This window comes from Myotis yumanensis, unplaced genomic scaffold (assembly GCF_028538775.1).
Source record: "Myotis yumanensis isolate MYYU_CA2020_CCGP unplaced genomic scaffold, mMyoYum1.0.hap1 SCAF_3, whole genome shotgun sequence".
In the NCBI taxonomy this organism is placed as follows: domain Eukaryota; kingdom Metazoa; phylum Chordata; class Mammalia; order Chiroptera; family Vespertilionidae; genus Myotis; species Myotis yumanensis.
In genome coordinates this window covers 116,715,789-116,733,991 of record NW_027223754.1, presented here as the reverse complement: position 1 = coordinate 116,733,991, position 18,203 = coordinate 116,715,789, and the positions used below count along the sequence as shown (strand labels likewise).

The 18,203-nt window shown below is 47.8% G+C and overlaps 1 protein-coding gene across 3 annotated transcripts in view; it reads left to right on the top strand.

Annotated features, from left to right (window-relative positions):
* The window catches only part of WASF3 (WASP family member 3), a 159,444-nt gene that overhangs the window by 102,295 nt on the left and 38,946 nt on the right, over positions 1-18,203 (top strand). For 2 of the 3 annotated variants that reach the window (XM_070409436.1, XM_070409435.1), the window contains exon 3: positions 12,178-12,320. The exons of the other annotated variant lie outside the window; for it this stretch is intronic. In XM_070409436.1, coding sequence (XP_070265537.1) covers positions 12,188-12,320 — 133 coding nt within the window. In that variant the 5' untranslated portion in view covers positions 12,178-12,187. The remainder of the gene's footprint in view (positions 1-12,177; positions 12,321-18,203) is intronic. 3 annotated transcript variants of the gene reach the window in all.

Here is an 18,203-nt window from a genome sequence, read left to right as displayed (position 1 = left end):
ACGAACCAAAACATTGCCCCGACAAATCGGAGATATCGAAACTCAATATAAACAAACGCGGTCGTTCTACACTCGCCATGCAAAACACCATGGCGAGTCAGTCGCCTTTTGAGAGTGAAGAAATCGACAAGCTTTGGAGATACTTTGCAGAATTTCAAATAAAGCTTTACAAATTACGTTTAACTGTAATTAGGCATTCTCTCTTGTTAAGGTATTTCAAAATAGTACTCCAAAATGGCAAAAAGAAAGTTACCGAAAGAAGTGTACTGCGAATCTGAAAGTAACGATGAGTTTTATTTTGGCACCTTGAATACTGACTCTGACGTAGAAAGTGATAACGTTTGTAGTGATTCTACTAGTAGTGACGTCGTTCCAAAAAAGAATTAATAAATCTTGTTTATCCTTCATAATCTTGCATGTTATGTATCACTGCTCTTTCAATGGAAATTAATTTGGACACCCATGTCCAAATTTAATACGACCGCAAAGGGTTAATATAATAATGTGATTTTTATCCTTCATTGTGTTTATGTGAGGCATCACAGTTACTGATTTACAAATATTGTACTTGCCTTGCATCCCTGAAATAAATCCCACTTGACCACAGTGTATGATCTTTTTGAAGTATTGCTGGTCCGATTTGCTAATATTTTGTTGAGGATTTTAGCTTCTAAGTTCATCAGGGATATTGGCCTATAATTTTCTCTTTGTAGTGTCTTGATCTGGTTTTAGAATTAGGATAATGCTGGCCTCATAAAAAGAGCTTGGAAGTGCTCCTTCCTCTTGAATTTTTTGGAATAGTTTGAGGACAGGTGTTAGTTCTTCTTTGAATGTATCCTAGAGGCTGGGTCTGCCTCAGGTCTCGCCCCTTGAACGCCCCTGTTCTGATCTGCTCTCCTTTCTCCCCTAGAACTGGGCTCTGTGGGTGTACCTGGGTCTTGGCCAGGATGGTTTGAACCTGGCATTGGGGATGATGCCTGTAGTTTATAGGAAGGGGTTGGACACTTCTCTCCTCCCAGTGCCTCAGTTCTGCCTGGCTTGCTGGCACTCCCTTGCTGCCACCTCAGGACAAAAGAAATAAAAAAATCAGCCTTGCTTGGCACTCCAGTCTTTCACAACAACAGGCCCTTGTTGGTCATGGCCTTCACCCAGGCTCTGAGCTGGCCAACTATCCTAGTTCCCTGTGCAGCCAGTCCCAGCCCTGGGAGCACAGATTTCCAGCCCAGAGCTGGTCCCCCTTGCCTTGAGCCACTGCCTCCAGCCACTGCAGAACCAGGTGTTCTGCAGGTTGGGGAAGGGGGCACCTCCCATACACTTGAGGTAGGCAGGATCGATCCTCTTTCCCTGGTCTCCCATCCTGGTCTCACATTTTCCAGCTCCCATCTTGCTGTCCACTCAGAGTTCCTTCAGAAAATAAAGGTCCCTCGGATTCACTACAGGGTGTGCCATCAGGCCCCTCTGCCATCCCTGAGTTCCACACGGCCCGCCCCCTAGACACAGATTGGGACAAACTTCCCAGGCAGGATGATGGCAGGGCACTGGCACTGCTCCCTCTGGTGAGTCTCAGCCTTGGGCTCCCGCTGCTGCCCTCCTGCCACAGCGCTGCCCTGGCCACCTCTCTCCTCCCCTGGCACTCGCAGCTCCCTGGCCTAGCCGCAGCTTCTCTGTACACATACACATGTACACACATGAACACACATGAACACACAGACTTAGCACACCAAGTACTTGAGGTCAGGAAGTGATTGGATCCTCCCTGTAGCAGATGACAAGATGTGCTCACACATGCAAGGATCCCAAATGGGCCAGCGGCCTCCACACATACTTCTCCCTGTCCCCTTGTAAACGTAGCCCACAGTCCTCCTGCTGGTCACAGCCAGCTCGCAGTTCTACCCACATCTGGGTTTGGGGAGGTGATAGCCCTCTCTCCCTGGTAACTACCACAGTTCCTGGACCCCAACTTCTGGCAGCAGGGAAAAGCCGCAGGGAGTGGCTGCTACTCGATGCCCTAGCCTGATGTGGAGGGCATCATTGTTGAGGATTGGAGAGGATTTTGTAAATCCCCTCCCCCAGTACATATTTTTATGTGAGCCTCCCAACACCCTGTAAGGAAGGCAAGGAAGATGTTATTAGTATACCCGGGGACTCATAGGGTTAATTTGATTAGGTAATAAATAAGAGTTGAGTATACATTTCCGCTGTATTTTCTATAACACTTCATGTCATTCTCTGTTGGTCACCATATTTTCCTTTTGGTTTTTTACTCTACCTAGTCAGCAGTTGATATATGTCACTGTTTATCATTCAAAATACATCTGATAAGTACATTGGGGAGGGTTATGGGGACAGTGAAATGTGGTGATTACAGGAAGGAAGGGAGAGTCAGCAGAGCTAGGGGTTCTGAAGGGATTCCTCACAAGTGATGTTATGAAGTGGAATTAGCTCCTGTAGAAAGTACTGGAGAAAGTATAACAAGTATGTCTGCATTTATATCTTTTTAAAAACATAACCGTGCTAAGAGGAACGACATGGCCACTCCTCCATGTGTGTGAGAGGCTAAGGGAGCTGAGCCGGGCTGGACACAGAAACGGGTGCTAGAGGCTCAGTCTCTCTGCCACTGTGAGACCGGAATGTGCCTTGGGCCAGCCTGGGGCATGAGCTAGAAAGTCCTCAGAGTAAATGCTGGCATTTTCAGAAGGTTGTCAGATCCCTTAAAAGTTAAATAGAAAAACTGCTCACCAACCCCACGAAATAACTTGTCATCTGCCTGGGGCTCCAGGAGTAAGAACTCTTCATTGAGAAATTGTTTTTTTTGTCCTGTGCCAGTAGAAGCAAACACAGAATTGCTCTGTAAGGAATCTCATGAAGCAGGGTGCAGAAAACCAATCCCCGCTGTAAGAAATGCTAAGTTTATAATAACAAGTAAGTGTCCAGGAAGTGTCTGCAGGCACAGCACACACACACATACACATGTACTCACACAAACACACAGACTTAGCACACTAAGTACTGGAGGTCAGGAAGTGATTGGATCCTCCCTGTAGCAGATGACAAGACGTGCTCACACATGCAAGGATCCCAAATGGGCCAGCGGCCTCCACACATGCTTCTCCCTGTCCCCTTGTAAACGTAGCCCACAATCCTCCTGCTGGTCACAGTCAGCTTCCTCTGACAGTATGGGGACTCCTCTTTTCACTCTCTAATCGCTGGCAGAATGAGTCCAGAGAACCATCCAGAACTGGAAGTTGCAGATCATTGGGACCTTGCTCTGCTGTTTGCAAGAGGGAGTCCCTTTTCTGACTGGGACATCCATCCCTGTAGAGTCCAGTGGGCAGGGATGGAAGCACAGGCCCCTCGAGGGCTTTGGCAGTGATAAGTGGGTCACTCCTGCGCCTACCCCTTGCCTCCTAATTCCTGGTGTCCTTTGGGACAGCGCCCTAGAAAGGTCTCTGACTCCATAAGCAGACCTCATGGTGAAGGGTGGCACCCATCCTTTCATAGGTTCTCTTGCGCTGTGTGCTTTGAAAAGGCCGTCGCCTCTCAGTGGTGTGGTGTGTGATCCCACCCACCGTGCCAGGCCCACTCCTGAACCCCCACGCTGGCCCCTGGTCAGATGTGATGACATAGGGGATTCCATTTGGCCAATTCTGGGGGGACCAATGCTGCAGGACGGCAAATCTTGTTTACTCTGCCCACTGCCTCTTCCGTGGTGGGGTGCCTTGCAGTGGGGGTTAACATGATCTAAAAGTCTTCACACCGCACCCAAGTGTCCACCCACATGTCTTTTCTCATACCTCCTTGTCACATATTCTAGTTCCCTTTCTTCCAGTCAGTTGCCCACATAACCAGGCGAGCTCTTTCTCCCCTGGAGCTTGCCATGGCCCCCATCCTGTGTCTTTCCCACCACTGACACCTTTGCACCATTCAAGGTCCAGTGGATCATACAGCTGAGCAGCCAGGCTGCTTGCATCACCACCTGGTCCCACTGCAGAGCCCTTTCTTCCTCCAGACCACTCTCAAAGTTAGAAGCTGCATGTCACCCAGTCTGTGGGCAACAGCAGTAACCTAGGTAACTATGTAACCTAGTAACCTAGTAACCATGCTGCTCCTAGGGGGATGCATGGTGTGTCTTTTATTTAGCGGCCGGGTGAGGAGGGGATATCGCAGCATGGCTCTGACCACTAGGCCCCTAGAAACTTTACTGTGGTTGCCAGACCCTGCATCGTCACAGAGTTTATCTCCCAGTTCTCCAGTGTGTTGGCTGCCCACCACTTGCTTCTGCCTGCAGTCAGCATGATGTTAATCTCTTGCCTCCCTCATCAGGCCGAGCACTAGTTGTCAACGAGGCATTCAGGAAGAGATGCTTGCAGCTAGTGTGGACTCGTGGGGGAGAGGCCTCTGTCGCATCTTCCAGCTCACTGGTGCGCTACACACCCAGAGGGTCCTGGTGGGGTGGTGGGGAGGTGCTTGGATCAGTGCTATCATGGGCTTCCACTGGGAGTCCCTGTCCCAGTTTTCAGGATTCCAGGTTTTCTTTGCCACAGCCTGGACCTGCATAAGAATCCTGCCGCGACTGAGCATGCAGGTATTCTGAATGCTGTAAGTCTCATAATTGGGTCCTCAGCCTGCAGTCCCATTGCAGGTCATGATGAGGACCACTTTGTACCACCAGGAAATCTCTAAGGTTCTCACATTTAGCTATTAACTGCTTGTTAACAGCTTTCAGTATTTCGTTATCCTTGTGCTGGGCATCAGTACAACCTCGCAGTAACGAGCCAGCTCTGCTGTTTCTATAGGTGTTCTTCCTTCCGTATCTTACAAGTGTCTGCATTGTTATGTGTGTCATTCTTATGTGTGTCACGGCATTTCCCTCCACCAGGACACCATCCAGGTCACTTCCAGTGAAATCTTTGGCAGTTAAACCTGACCTTGTGTTAGGATATTTGTTTACTGCCTACTTGTTAGGATGGCATCCTTGAAAACCTGCAGCATGGTATTGAGCAAGTCCTAATCCCATTTAACCAACCACCTATTTTCTTAGACCACTTGGTGCGGCTTGTATTAGTCTGGGTCCTTTGAGAAGCAGACACCAAGCTGGATCACACCTGCAAGGATGCGATTAGGGAAATGCCTGTGTGAAAGGAAATAGAGAGCTAGAGAAGGCTGGCGGAGCCATCAAACCTGATGCGAGCCTGACCCGTGGTGCAGGGGGGAGTGAGGGCGAAGGTTCTCTCCTGGTTGGCTGTGCAGTTTGAGAGAGATTGGGTAAAGCCATTGAGGTCCTTCTGTTTCTCTTGTCTCTGCCAGTTTCTCTCAGTTAATTTCATTCTAGTTTCTTGCTGCTGGTTTACTTTGTGAACCTCCATTTCATGTGGTAGAAGAATTACCATCTCTGCTGTTCAAGAGAGCAGCAACTAGGTGGGTATCATGGTCCCACTTTCAAATTTCTAGGGAAGGACTGGCCTGGTTTTAGCTTTGTCTGGAATCTAGTTCACAGCTATGTGAACCAGGTTGTCTCTCTGAATTGAAACATTTCCCAGAAAAGTTGGACAAACTACAGGTTTAATAGTAATGCTTTATGTAACCTCTAATAACCCTTAAACGTTTGATTAGCAATCTTTGATTCTTTCCTTAGCACATAGAATGACTGGGAAAAATGATTTGGTTGCATCACAGTTCTTCAGTGAAGGAGTTGAGAGACATACTTGTCATTGGTAACAGGGGTAGTCTGTTACATGTTTGATTTTGTTACTGCACACCATTTTCAAGAGTAACAACTGACCTAACTTTTTCTCCTTTAACTCTTCCTTGCTGTTCAATTTACTTAAATAGATCAGTATCAGATAAAAATAAAGGCTGTCTGGGGAAAAGTACACCAGTTAGAGTCCTTTACACCGAATCAGAAAGCCATAATAGTCATTGCTAAGTGATAGAACTTTTAAAAGGAGCTATGAAATCCTTTTTCTAAAACTGTAAAGACAGTAGCCTGTCCTCTGTTTGTATTTTGATAAGTGTGGGAGCTCCAAATAGAGGTATCGTGATAGTGGGAAATGAAGGCTGGGATTAGTTATAGCTGAAATGCCTCAACAACAGGCAAAGTGCCCAAGTGAAGGCTGCGCTGAATAGAAATATGTACGTAGGACATACGAGGAAGCACCAGGGTCTGTCAGGAGGTGGGATGGGGTGTGGGGACCACGACTAGGGCATGAAGGAACAGGTGAGGCAGGGTAAGCAGGTTTAGGATCACCTGCTTAGGCGTGAATAATTTCGGCAGGCATGGTGTTGTCCCTAGTCGTCTGCATTACTAGGTGTGGAGATAGTGTAAGAGCTCCACAGAGAAGGTGGTGGGTGTGGGCTCTGGACTGGTAGGTTTGCATATGAAAGGCAAACTGCCGTGAGTTTTCTAGCTCTGGAATTGGCTAGTCCTGAGAGGGGCAGTCCCCGCAGGGCCCAAGCTGTGAAAGCATCAGAATTCAGAAAGCAGAAGATGGGGTTCATACACCCGCATAGAGCTGAGCGTTTCATTTTTACTCTTATGACACCTTGAACAAGTCTCCAGGTTAGTGCTCCCAGCAAGGCTGCCGTGGGTACATGGGGCCTCCCAGTGCTTGGCATATCATCATCTGTGACTCGGTAAAGAAATGCCTTACATAGATGAGTGAGGGTCTTTGGCAGGGGTTGGGTAGGCGTCAGAGTAGGGTGCAGGCACATCTGACTGAGGACGTCAGGAAAGTCCTATAAGTGTTTTCAGGACTCCCATGTGAAAGACAGCCCATGCTAGTTCCCATGTGTACCTTAATGACAGTATGTCTGGTAGCAGGGACGGGGAGAAGGTATTGACTAGCTGTGGGTGTGTTTTGGACAGGCTGGTGGGACCTCTGAGTGGAATGAGTATCATTACGCTTCTATCTATTTGAATGATTGTGGCTACAGAGAAGTGTGGTGGTGGGCTGGGAGATGGTGTGCTGGCATGTCAGAGGTTAAAAATATGGGGAAAGGGTGACATATCATCCTGAATAAACACAAAATGTATGTGGAAACGGGGCATATTATATACACAGTCAGCATTCAGCTCCTAAATCTCATGTTTACCCAAAGACTTGTAAAACCCTCTTTTGAGAAATTATTTAAAAGCGAATTCATGCTTGGGCCCGTCTCACAAACCAGCATTACAAGCAGCCTGCTGATGAGTTCGGAGCCCTGAGCTCTGTCCCTTCACTAGCTTCCCAGTGCTGTCCTTGGTGCTCCTCCCGCCCCACCCTGACTGCTCTGTGCTGCTTTATGGACATCAAGGACTTTGTTGCTTGATTTCTTTCTAGTTCCATGGAATGAGTCCCTGCTGATCATTATCCAGTATTTTTCTTTCTCACACTTTATGCCTTTATTAGGTTTATTAATTATTTTTTTCCTTATGAGGAATCCTGGTTTCTTGTTTTGTAATTAGTTACTATTCTAATTGATTCTCCAAAAAAGAAGTGACAACTCACAATAAATCTTACACTTGGCTCAGAGACTTGTGTATCTGAAACTTTCACGTGAGAGCATCCCTTCCTTTGTGCACACCTCTTCTTTTACGGAATGTTAATGTAAATAGACTTAGCTGTATTCCGTGGTTCAGCTTTATCCTCAACTAGTGAACTGTTCATTTTTTATTCCTATAATCAGAATAAGTGTTACTATATGCCAGACACTGCTCTAAATGATTATGGTTATAATAAATCAGTAACTCCTCAATCCATGAGGTGGGTACTGTTATCCCCATTTTACAGGGAGGAAACTGAGGCACAGAGAGGCGATGTGCCCTAGGCAATACACCTAAGGCAATAGATGAATAGTATTTGAATCTGAAAATATGGTATGTTCAGCTACCACCTTAATGGATATAAGGCAGAAATAGTTAATGAAAACATTAGATAATTGAACAGAACTTTTTTTTCATAGCCATTAACCACTTTTGCCCTCTCCTGTTTTATTTTCCACTAGAGGCCTGGTGCACGGATCCATGCACCGGTGGAGTCCCTGGGCCTGGCCTGTGCCCTCTTGCAATCCGGGGCCCCTTGGGGAATGATAGAGAGCTGGTTTCAGCCCAATCCCCACAGGCCAGGCCAAGGGGCCGCCCCCACGGGTGCACGTGCACCGTAACTCTAGTCTATATATATAAAAGCCTAAGCAACCAGCTGACTGACCACCGGTAGCTATGATGCGCACTGACCACTAGGGGGCAGATGCTCAATGCAGGAGCTGCCGAGCTGTGGTGACTTAGTAACTGCGGCTCTCGGGTGACGCACCCAGAACCAGAGAGGAGGGAGCCTGATTCTGGGGAGCATCACCTGAGAACTGTCCTCTCGCAATCCAGGACCCCTCGGTTTTGGCCCAATCCCCACAGGCCAGGCCAAGGGACCCCCCACTGGTGCATGTGCACTGGGTCTCTAGCCAATTGGCTTCCCACTTCAGGTCTGGTTCCCCAATGGGCCTCTAGCCCATTGCAGAGGTCATGTGTCTGGCCCTTACAGAAACTTTTCAACTCGATTAGCTAAATGATGAGACGTGTAGGAACTACTGGCTGCAGCCCCAACATCTGGCGCCCGTGCCTGCCCATCCACTTAATATCTATTTCCAGGGGAGGCAGCAAATTTTTCCACTACCACTCTCAGCTGGGAAACTGGCCATGGCTTCCCTCCTTCCGGGCAGACAGTAGCACCAGTGGGCAACCTCCAGGGAGGGAAGGAAGCAAAGGAGCAGCTCAGGTGGGAAGAAGGAGGTTCCCATTGCCACAGGACTCTGCCTGGGTGGAAGGGCCTGGGTGGGAGCCTGACATTGAGCAGGGTCCTGCCCTAGGCCGACTAGGTTCCAGGCTAAGTAAATTATGTTTACTAAATAATTGCATTTTGCAGCTAAATGCCCACAAGTCGTCAGTTACTGCCAAACTTAGGGTAAAGTGAGATGAAAGAAGTGAGACAGATACAGAGAGAAAGTGACATAATATTGGGAGAAGAGAGGAGAGAGCCCCATTCCGGGGTGCATCACCTGAGAACCGCCTTCTCGCAATCCAGGGCCCCTCGAGGATGTCAGAGAGCTGATTTCAGCCCAATCCCTGCAGGCCAGGCTGAGTGACCCCACTGGTGCATGAATCTATGCACCAGGCCTCTAGTATGCAAATAAGATCTTTGGTTGATCTCATCCTGCTTGCCCCCCTGCCCTCTGAGATTCATCAGTCTGTTCCATGTTTCCATGCCTGTGGTTTCCGCTCCTGCGTTGAGTGTCTGCCCCCTGGTGGTTAGTGCACGTCATAGCTACCGGCCGGTCTGCCGGTCGCTTAGGCTTTTATCTTATACTAGAGGCCCGGTGCACGAAAATCCGTGCACTCGGAGAGGGGGGTAGGGTCCCTCAGGCTGCCTGCGCACTCTCGCAGTCTGGGACCCCATCGGGGGATGTCCACCTGCTGGTTTAGGCCCACTCCCTGGGGGATCGGGCCTAAGCTGGCAGTCAGACATCCCTCTGGCAGCCCAGGAGCCCTTGGGGAATGTCTAACTAACAGCTTAGGCCCGCTCCTGCCACCGCCATTGCTCTGGCAAGTCATGAGCTGACTTCTGGCTCTGGCTGAGCGCTGCTCCCCCTGTGGAAGCGCACTGACCACCAGGGGACAGCTCCTGCGTTGAGCGTCTTCCCCCTTGTGGTCAGTGCATGTCATAGCAACCGGTCATTCCACTGTTAGGGTCAATTTGCATATTACCCTTTTATTATATAAGATAATCTCTTATATAAAAGGCCCATGGCTGTCACGCTGTAACGCCGTCACGACCAAAGGAGCAACGGCTCTCGTGGTGGGTGGGGCGGGATGCGAGCTACTAGTGGCGGAGAGCTACGGCCATTGGAGGGCGGGGCGTGAGCTACTAGTTGTGGAGAAACATGAGTGGTGGAGGGCGGGGTGGCCAGCTAAGGCAAGTGGAAGCAAGCTACTTGCGCATGATTTTGTGCACACTGGTCCTCTAGTAACACCCTAATATGCAAATTGACCGAACGGTGGAACGACTGGTCACTATGATGTGCGTTGACCGCCAGGGTTCAGACGCTCACACAGGAGCAGCCCCCTGGTAGTCAGTGCGCTCCCATAGGGAGCGCTGCTCAGCCAGAAGCCAGTCTCATGGCTGGCAAGCGCAGCGGCATTGGCGAACGCCTCTCCTACTTCTGTTGCAAGCAGGTGCTAAGCAGTGAGGGGTTCTGGACTGTGAGAGCCCCAGACTGTGAGAGGGATGTCTGACTGCCGGCTTAGGCCCAATCCCTGGGGGATCGGGCCTAAGCTGGCAGGCAGATATTCCCTGAGGGGTCCTGGACTGTTAGAGGGCATAGGCTGGGCTGGGGGGCCCCCCCACTCCCCCCCACCCGCCACCAGTGCATGAATATCGTGCACCGGGCCTCCAGTATATATAGATACTGCCTCTGCCACAGGACCCTTTGTGAGTTAGCCCTTACCCTTCAGATTTTAGTCCATCCTGTCCCCAGCAGGGTTTCCCATGAGTCCTCAGAGATGCTGGCCACACGTCACCCCCCCCCCCCCCACGTTTTCAGAACCCCCTGGCAATTAACCTGTGTGGTTGGATAAATGTTTCACTTCCTCACTAGTATAAAGTTCCATTGAGGACTTTGTCTGTTTTCACTCACCATTGGGTCCTTGTCATGTCACACACTGCTGGGTATGTGGCAGGTGCTCAGAAAGTATTTATTGGATCCATGAACAAAGGTTATGAAGAAAGCAAAGATTGATTGTATGCTGACCACATTCTGGCTCTTTAGATACAGTATACCATTCTGTTATTGTACCAGATGAAAATAAGTTTTATTTGAAGTTACAGACAACCCAACTACAGTGGCTTAAACAAATACGATATTATCTGTCTCAAACAACAAGAGTTCCACGTGGGCATTTTGGGCTGGTTTGAGTGCTAACCGATGTCACCAAGGTTCTAGGCTTTTCTGTGTTTCTGCTGCTGCAAATTGGGCAATATGATAGTCTTGTCAAAGTGACAGTCATTGGATTTTTCTGCTGTGCTGTGAGCAGATTTGTTGCATGAATAGATTTGATACTCTAAATGCCTCCTTAAACAAAAAGTTTTACTTTTTTTATAATGTACTTTATAAAGAGAAACATGAATGGAATTCCCAGGGTAACAGGAAGCTTTCCTGAAGTGTCCGATGATCCTCTGCTTTTGTTTAAGTCTAAGGTTTTAAAGCCGACTGGAAACTGTGTTGGGAGAGATTATTGACAGGTGTTACTGTAGGGTGACCTGGTTGGTATTTCAATAGGAGGCCCAGTGTTAATAGACTTTTCTCTTCAAACACTTGTCAGGGAAGAATGCTCTGGTCTCCTTCAGTGGGGAGTACAAACCAGGCCCCAGTGTTCTGGACGCCAAGTGGGAAGGGACCTGGGGTGTTGGGAGCATATCTGTCTTAGCATTCGGCGTAGACTTTGATTTCATACCACAGGTTTCAGTGCCTTGCCTACCCCAACCTTGAGCTATGCCTAGTGTCTCAAGTCCGGATCCTTGAATTCACCTCTTCCAGAGAGTAAAATGTGCTGGGTGGGGTGGAAGAAGGCCAGCCCAAGAAGAGAGAAGAAATTCATAAATGGGTTTTAAAAACCAATTCTGTTTTCATACCCCTTGATGCCCCATTAGCTACCTGGGATCTCCTGTTCCTGAGCTTTGTGGAGGAGATTTGGCAAGGTTATGTGTTCAGGTGAGCTTACGTCCTGCCTCCCTCCACTTGCAGCCTAGATATGTCTTTTCTCTGTCTTAATTTTATTAAGCTCTGTCCACAGTTTTAGGGCTGTTGTGTCCTGCTCTTAGTTCTTGTGGGATCACGCCTTTTTTCTCTCTTGTCATTTCAGTGGAAAGGGAGGGAAGGGAAGATGATGTATTCATTCACTCATGCTTACCTGGAAATCTTGCATATATTATTTTTCTATAAAGTAGAATTGTACTGTACATTTATTTTTGATCTCTATAGTATTCATTTAAGTTATTCAACATCTGTTGCATATTTAACTGATTCTCTTATGTAGAAATGACAGGATAATGAAAATTGCTGGGAAAAAGAATCAATTTTCCAGAAAATGAAGACTCTAGATTTGTTAAAAAGCACAATGAGCCTTTTAAAAAATGTCTGTTTAATTTTCAGATTGTGAGCCATGCCTTTAGTGAAGCGGAACATCGAACCCCGGCACCTGTGCCGGGGCGCCCTGCCTGAAGGGATTACCAGTGAACTTGAATGTGTAACCAATAGTACCCTTGCTGCTATCATACGCCAGCTAAGCAGTCTAAGTAAGTCATCTTTTTAGAACAACTTTTTTTTGGATTATCAGTTGCATTTTATTAATTTCAATATTAGCAAATAGATTTCAATTCAATAGCTATGTGCTTGTCCAAAGATGAGACTGCAACTTTGAGGGAAGGTACCGCCCTTCCTCCCTCCTGCATGTCCCAGTGTGGAATTAGCAGCACCCTCTCTGGCCTTGTAGCACCAGCTTTATGTAGTAAGACGTAAAGTTAGAGTTGACCAGTTCACAAATTATTAGATGAGGCCAAATGAGTAGATATAAAGTAGTTTTACACAATTTTTAAAACTTATTAAAATGAGCATAATATAATTAGCTTTTATAAACTTTATTTAAGTATTTTGTTTAACTTAGACAGGACTAACTTGTATAAAAGGTAGCAAATTGAAACTAGTTAACAACTGTAATACTTCTGGCTCAGAGTAGGCACTCAATAAATATATGTCGATTGAATAATACTCCAAATTAATCAAAGATTAAAGCCAAAAAATTATGAGATTTGCTGATTCCAAATTGAAGTCAAATACAATTGTTACAGATATACAGAACCAGGTACATATTACATACGTAGGGTATATAACTATAAGCAAATTCAAGCATAAGGAAAAGAAGACTTTCTGTTATTCTAATTTTGAACATTCATATGAACTACTACCCAAGGAATAGTCCATGTCTTAAGCCTCAAATATGGTTTGAAAATGCTTTTCCTTCAAACCTCTTTGAAGTTGCAGTGCTTTTCCCCCTAACTTTTTATATAATCTTGTTTTCTCACTTCATCCCACTGCTTTTAGGTTTAGATGGTTACACTGCATTTTGGGTGACAGGTTTTCACAGTTAAGTTTTTCAGAAACTGTTAATAACAAGAAAATTGTCCATAAAATTTCACATACTGATAGCCTCAAGCACAGGGTATGATTCCTAAAGAACTTCAAGCACTTTTTTTTTATATATAAGAAAAAACATTATGGATAGATAGGTATTTTTAGAAAGAATTGTACTGTATTATTACTCATTAATTTTTAATACATCTATAATCATTGACTAAGTCAAAAGTAACTTGGAAATTAGTTAAATGTATTTCACAGATTTCTTCTGAAATATAAACTAATTATAATTGTTTTTTGGTAGTGGTTGTTGATAAAATATATAAATTTGTATAATTATAGGAAGATACCTTGCAAATTATTGAAGAGTAAAATGTTTCTGTTTGCATTCACATATATATATTTAAATTATCTTTATTGTTGAAAGTATTACAGATGTCCTCTTCGTTTTTTTATTGTGTGGGGTTTTTTCCCCCCATCGACCTCCTCTAACTGCACCCGCCCCTCTCAAGCCTTCCCCACATTATTGTCTGTGTCCATGGCCTATACATATACGCATATATGTAAATTCCCCAGTTACTCTCTCCCCTCTCACCTCCCCACCCCCGCCTTCCCTCTGAAATTCATCAGTCTGTTCCATGGTTCTCTGTCTCCAGATCTATTTTGTTCATCAGTTTATTTTGTTCATTAGATTCCTGCACTCATGTATTTTTGTAGGAATTCTTTAGTCTCCTGTTTTTATGGCTAAAATATCTAATGGCATCCTATATAATAAAAGTCTAATATGCTAAGTGTCCGGTCATTCGGTTGGCCATTCAACCAATCAAAGCATAATCTGTCCTATCTAATAATAGAGAAACATGGTAATTAACCGTAACTTCGCTACCCTTCCCATTGGCTAATCAGCGAGATGTGCAAATTAACAGCCAACCAAGATGGTGGCCGGCAGCCAGGCAGCTGAAGCGAACAGGAGGCTTGCTTGCTCCAGTGAAGGAGGAAGCCAAGGTTCCCCGCCTGCCGCTGCTGGGCTCTGAGCTTGCTCTCTAAGAAACAATGTTGCAATTATAGAAGCTAAACAAACCCCAGAAACCTGCTTTCAGCCATCAGAGCTGGAGCTGCAACAGTGTTTCAATTATAGAAGCCAAACAAACCCAGATAACTGCTTTCAGCAGCCAAGGTCTCAGAGCTGGAGCCAAGCCTCAGAGCTAAAGCCAGCTCTCAGCTCCAGTGACAGCCATAGAAGGTAAATAAATCCCAGAAAAAAAGAAAAAAAGGAGAGGTTGGGAGCTTCAGTCACCTGCCAGCCTGAAAACGGCTCTCAGCCCCTCACCCAGATTGGCCAGGCACCCCAGTGGGGACACCCACCCTGAAGGGGGTGCGACCAGCTGCAAACAGCCATCAGCCCCTCATCCAGGCTGGCCAGACACCCAAGCGGGACCCCCCACCCTGATCCGGGACACCCTTCAGGGCAAACCAGCCGGCCCCCACCCGTGCACCAGGCCTCTATCCTATATAGTAAAAGGGTAATATGCAAACTGACCCTAACAGCAGAAGGACTGGGAATGACTGGTCACTATGACACACACTGACCACCAGTGGGCAGACGCTCAATGCAGGAGCTGCCCCCTGGTGGTCAGGGCGCTCTCACATGGGAGGAGCTCTGTTCAGCCACAAGCCAGGCTGATGGCTACCAGTACAGCAGTGGTGGTGGGAGCCTCTCCTGCCTCCTCAGCAGTGCTAAGGATGTCCAACTACAGCTTAGGCCTACTCCCCACTGGCAAGTGGACATCCCCCGAGGGCTGCCGGGCTGCCAGAAGGATGTCTGATTGCCATCTTAGGCCCAATCCCCTGGGGAGCGGGCCTAAGCCAGCAGGTGGTCATCCCCGGAGGGGTCCCAGACTGCGAGAGGGCACAGACCAGGCTGAGGGGTCCCCCTCCCCCCCGAGTGCACAAATTTTTTGCACCGGGCCTCTAGTATATATATAAAAGCCCAGTGACCGTTATAGCAGAATGACCAGAACGACCGGTGGCTATGACATGCACTGCGGCAGCCAGCCATCCTGATCTGGGCCCGATCGCCCCAACACCCTGACCAGGACGGGCCAGATAGCCATCTGCCTTGACTGGCAGAAATTTGGGGTCTGGGGACCTTGGAGGTGCTCTGTCTTCGGCAGCTGCGTGAGCAAAGCTCTCCTTTGGCAGAAGTGGACCCGGGATCAGGGTGCCAGAGTCAGGGATGGGGTGGGGAGGCTTTCCTGGTGGCCACAGCAGTCCCCGAGGGCCACACCCAGCACCCGGGTGTCTGGCCCCTGTTGGAGCAGCAGCAGGAATAGGGGCCACAGGGCACAGGGGATGGTAGCACACAGGAGCCAGGAGGCGCGAGGCCCGACCTGGGCTCTTTCCCCACCCGCTAGGCCCAGCAGCACCAGCAGTTGGGCCATGTTGTGCAGTGAGGCGCTGGGCCGCCAACCGGAGGGGAAGCAAGCCAGAAGGGCAAGGCCACACGTCAGCAGAGCCCGGAGTGGTGTGGGCGGGGCCGGAGCTGGAAACCCTGGCGAAGTGGGGGGGCTGAAGACCCACACCTTTTCAGCCTTGGCCTTGGAATTCTGCAGGCAACTAGTGTACTGGCTACCAGCGCATTTGAGGTCAGCCCTGCTTCAAGAGAGAGGATGTGGCGGAAAGTGGCAAGGCCACAGGAGCGATAGGAAATGTTGTGGCCACCTTCGGGAAACATAGCTGCCCTGGTCTTCAGTAACTATAAACAGTTAATCTTTGATCTCCGTTCTACAGAAGAGGAAGCTGAGACTCAAAGAAGGAAGCCTTCCGCAACACCTCACCCACTTCTCAGACCTGACCCTGTGTAGCATTGTTTTCGTTGAAAGTAGAGGATCCAAAATGTTTTTAGACCTTTGCTATTTTAGGCAGGAAAGAATTTAGCACAGGGAATTGGTGTTTGGGAAATCATCGGAAAGCTGGAGGAGGGGGTTTTAGGCTGGCCCCCCAGGAAAGATTCCCTGGCCAGTGGGAGGAGCTGCCCCCTCAGCCACAACTGAATTCTAGGACACGCTGGCACAGCTGTGACCCAGGGATCGAGAAATTGCTGCCCCCACAAGTGCCCTCCAGCTCCCACAAAACAGGTCACTGGGCACTGCCTCTGCCACAACTGCCTGTGCACAGCCTGGATTCTGCTGCAGAAAACCTCCACATCTCTGCAGACATGATCACCAGCAGCAAACTGCCCAAACAGCGGGAAGATGCCTCTGCCCCACTTCTGCCTTCAAAATATTGTGCAAGCGCATCCAATCATCAGAAATGAATTCATATCCAGAAACCTAGCTGCAAAGGAGTTTGGGAAATTTCAGACTTTCGTCTAGGAGTGAGATCTTGCTAATGTACCTCATATGCCTGGTATTGATAAAAATGGGGCTTGGCTGGTGGGGCTCAGTGGTTGAGCATAGATCTATGAACCAGGAGGTCATCATATGATTCCTGGTCAAATTTAGGGCTTGATCCTAAGTAGGGGCATGCAGGAGGCAGCTGATCAATGATTCTCATCATTGATGCTTCTATCTATCTCTCCCTCTACCTTCTTCTGAAATGAATAAACATTTTTAAAATGGGGTCATGCTGTATAGATATGTTATAATGAGTTTTTCACTTCATAGATCACTAATGTCTTTCCTGTTAAAACCATACTTAGAGAACATTATTTATTTATCATTCATTTGAATTGATCTCAGAGAGAAGAAGGGAGAGAGAGAGAAACATTGTTCCATTGTTTCCTGAACTCACTGGACTGGGTATTGAATCTGCAACCTGGGCATGTGCCCTGACTGGCAATCGATCTAGCACTTTCTGGTGTATGGGACGATTGCTATGCTGGTACCCTGACCCCAAATTCCAGCCTCCAGAACTGTGAGAAAAATACATTTCTGTTGTTTAAACCATGCAAATTTAAGATATTTTGTTATGGCTTTCTGAGCTTATTAATCCTATATAATAAAAGCCCAGCAACCGAATGGCAGAACGACTGGAATGACCAGAACAACTGCGGCCCCTCACCCCAGTCAGCCCTGCCCCCAATCGGCTCCCGTTGGGGCAGGCCGACTGGACCCCACCAGTGCACGAATTTGTACACCGGGCCTCTAGTATGCTAATGACATGCTAAGGCCGCTCAACCGCTCGCTATGATGTACACTGACCACCAGGGGGCAGATGCTCCAACTGGTAGGTTAGCTTGCTGCTGGGGTCTGGCTGACTGGGACTGAGCGAGATGGGCTGGACATGCCCTGGAGCCCTTCTGTGGTCCCTCCCTGGCTGTCCAACCTCCCACATTCCTCCCTGGCCCCGATCATGCACCAGTGGGGTCCCTCGGCCTGACCTGTACCCTCTCGCAATCCGGGACCCCTCAGGGGATGTCAGAGAGCCGGTTTCAGCCCAATCCCACAGGCCAGGCCGAGGGACCCCACTGGTACACGAATTCGTGCACTGGGCCTCTAGTAGCATATAAGTAATGAAAACCCACACAACTGTTAAAGTTTAAATAGTGGAGCTGTATCTCATGCTATAATATTCAGTGTAGTGTTGTGTTAGTAGTGTTTATGGTGCCCACTTGGGTACCGTCTCTTATAAGTGAAACTAATAATACAGTATGTTTTGTTTCATGTAGTCCACTTTTAGGCAGAATAATAATAGTCCCTCTAAAGATGTCCATTTCTTAACCCTGGAACCTTCAGATTGCAGCTGTCCTATATGACGTGGCAAGGGGGAATTAAGATTGCCAATTAGCTAACCTTAAGAGAAGATGATCCTGGAGTCTCCAGGTGGGACCAGTGTCATCACAGGGGTCCTTTAAATGTGGAAGAAGGAGGTAATAGAGTCAGTGCCAGAGAGTTGTGATTTAACAGACTCAATTGGCCATTGCTGGCTTTGAGATATAAGAAAAGGACATGAGCCAAGGAATGTAGGCAGCCTTTGGAAACTGGGTTATCCCCTAAAGCCTCTATAAGGAACGAAGTTCTGCCTATACCTTGGTTCAGGCTTCT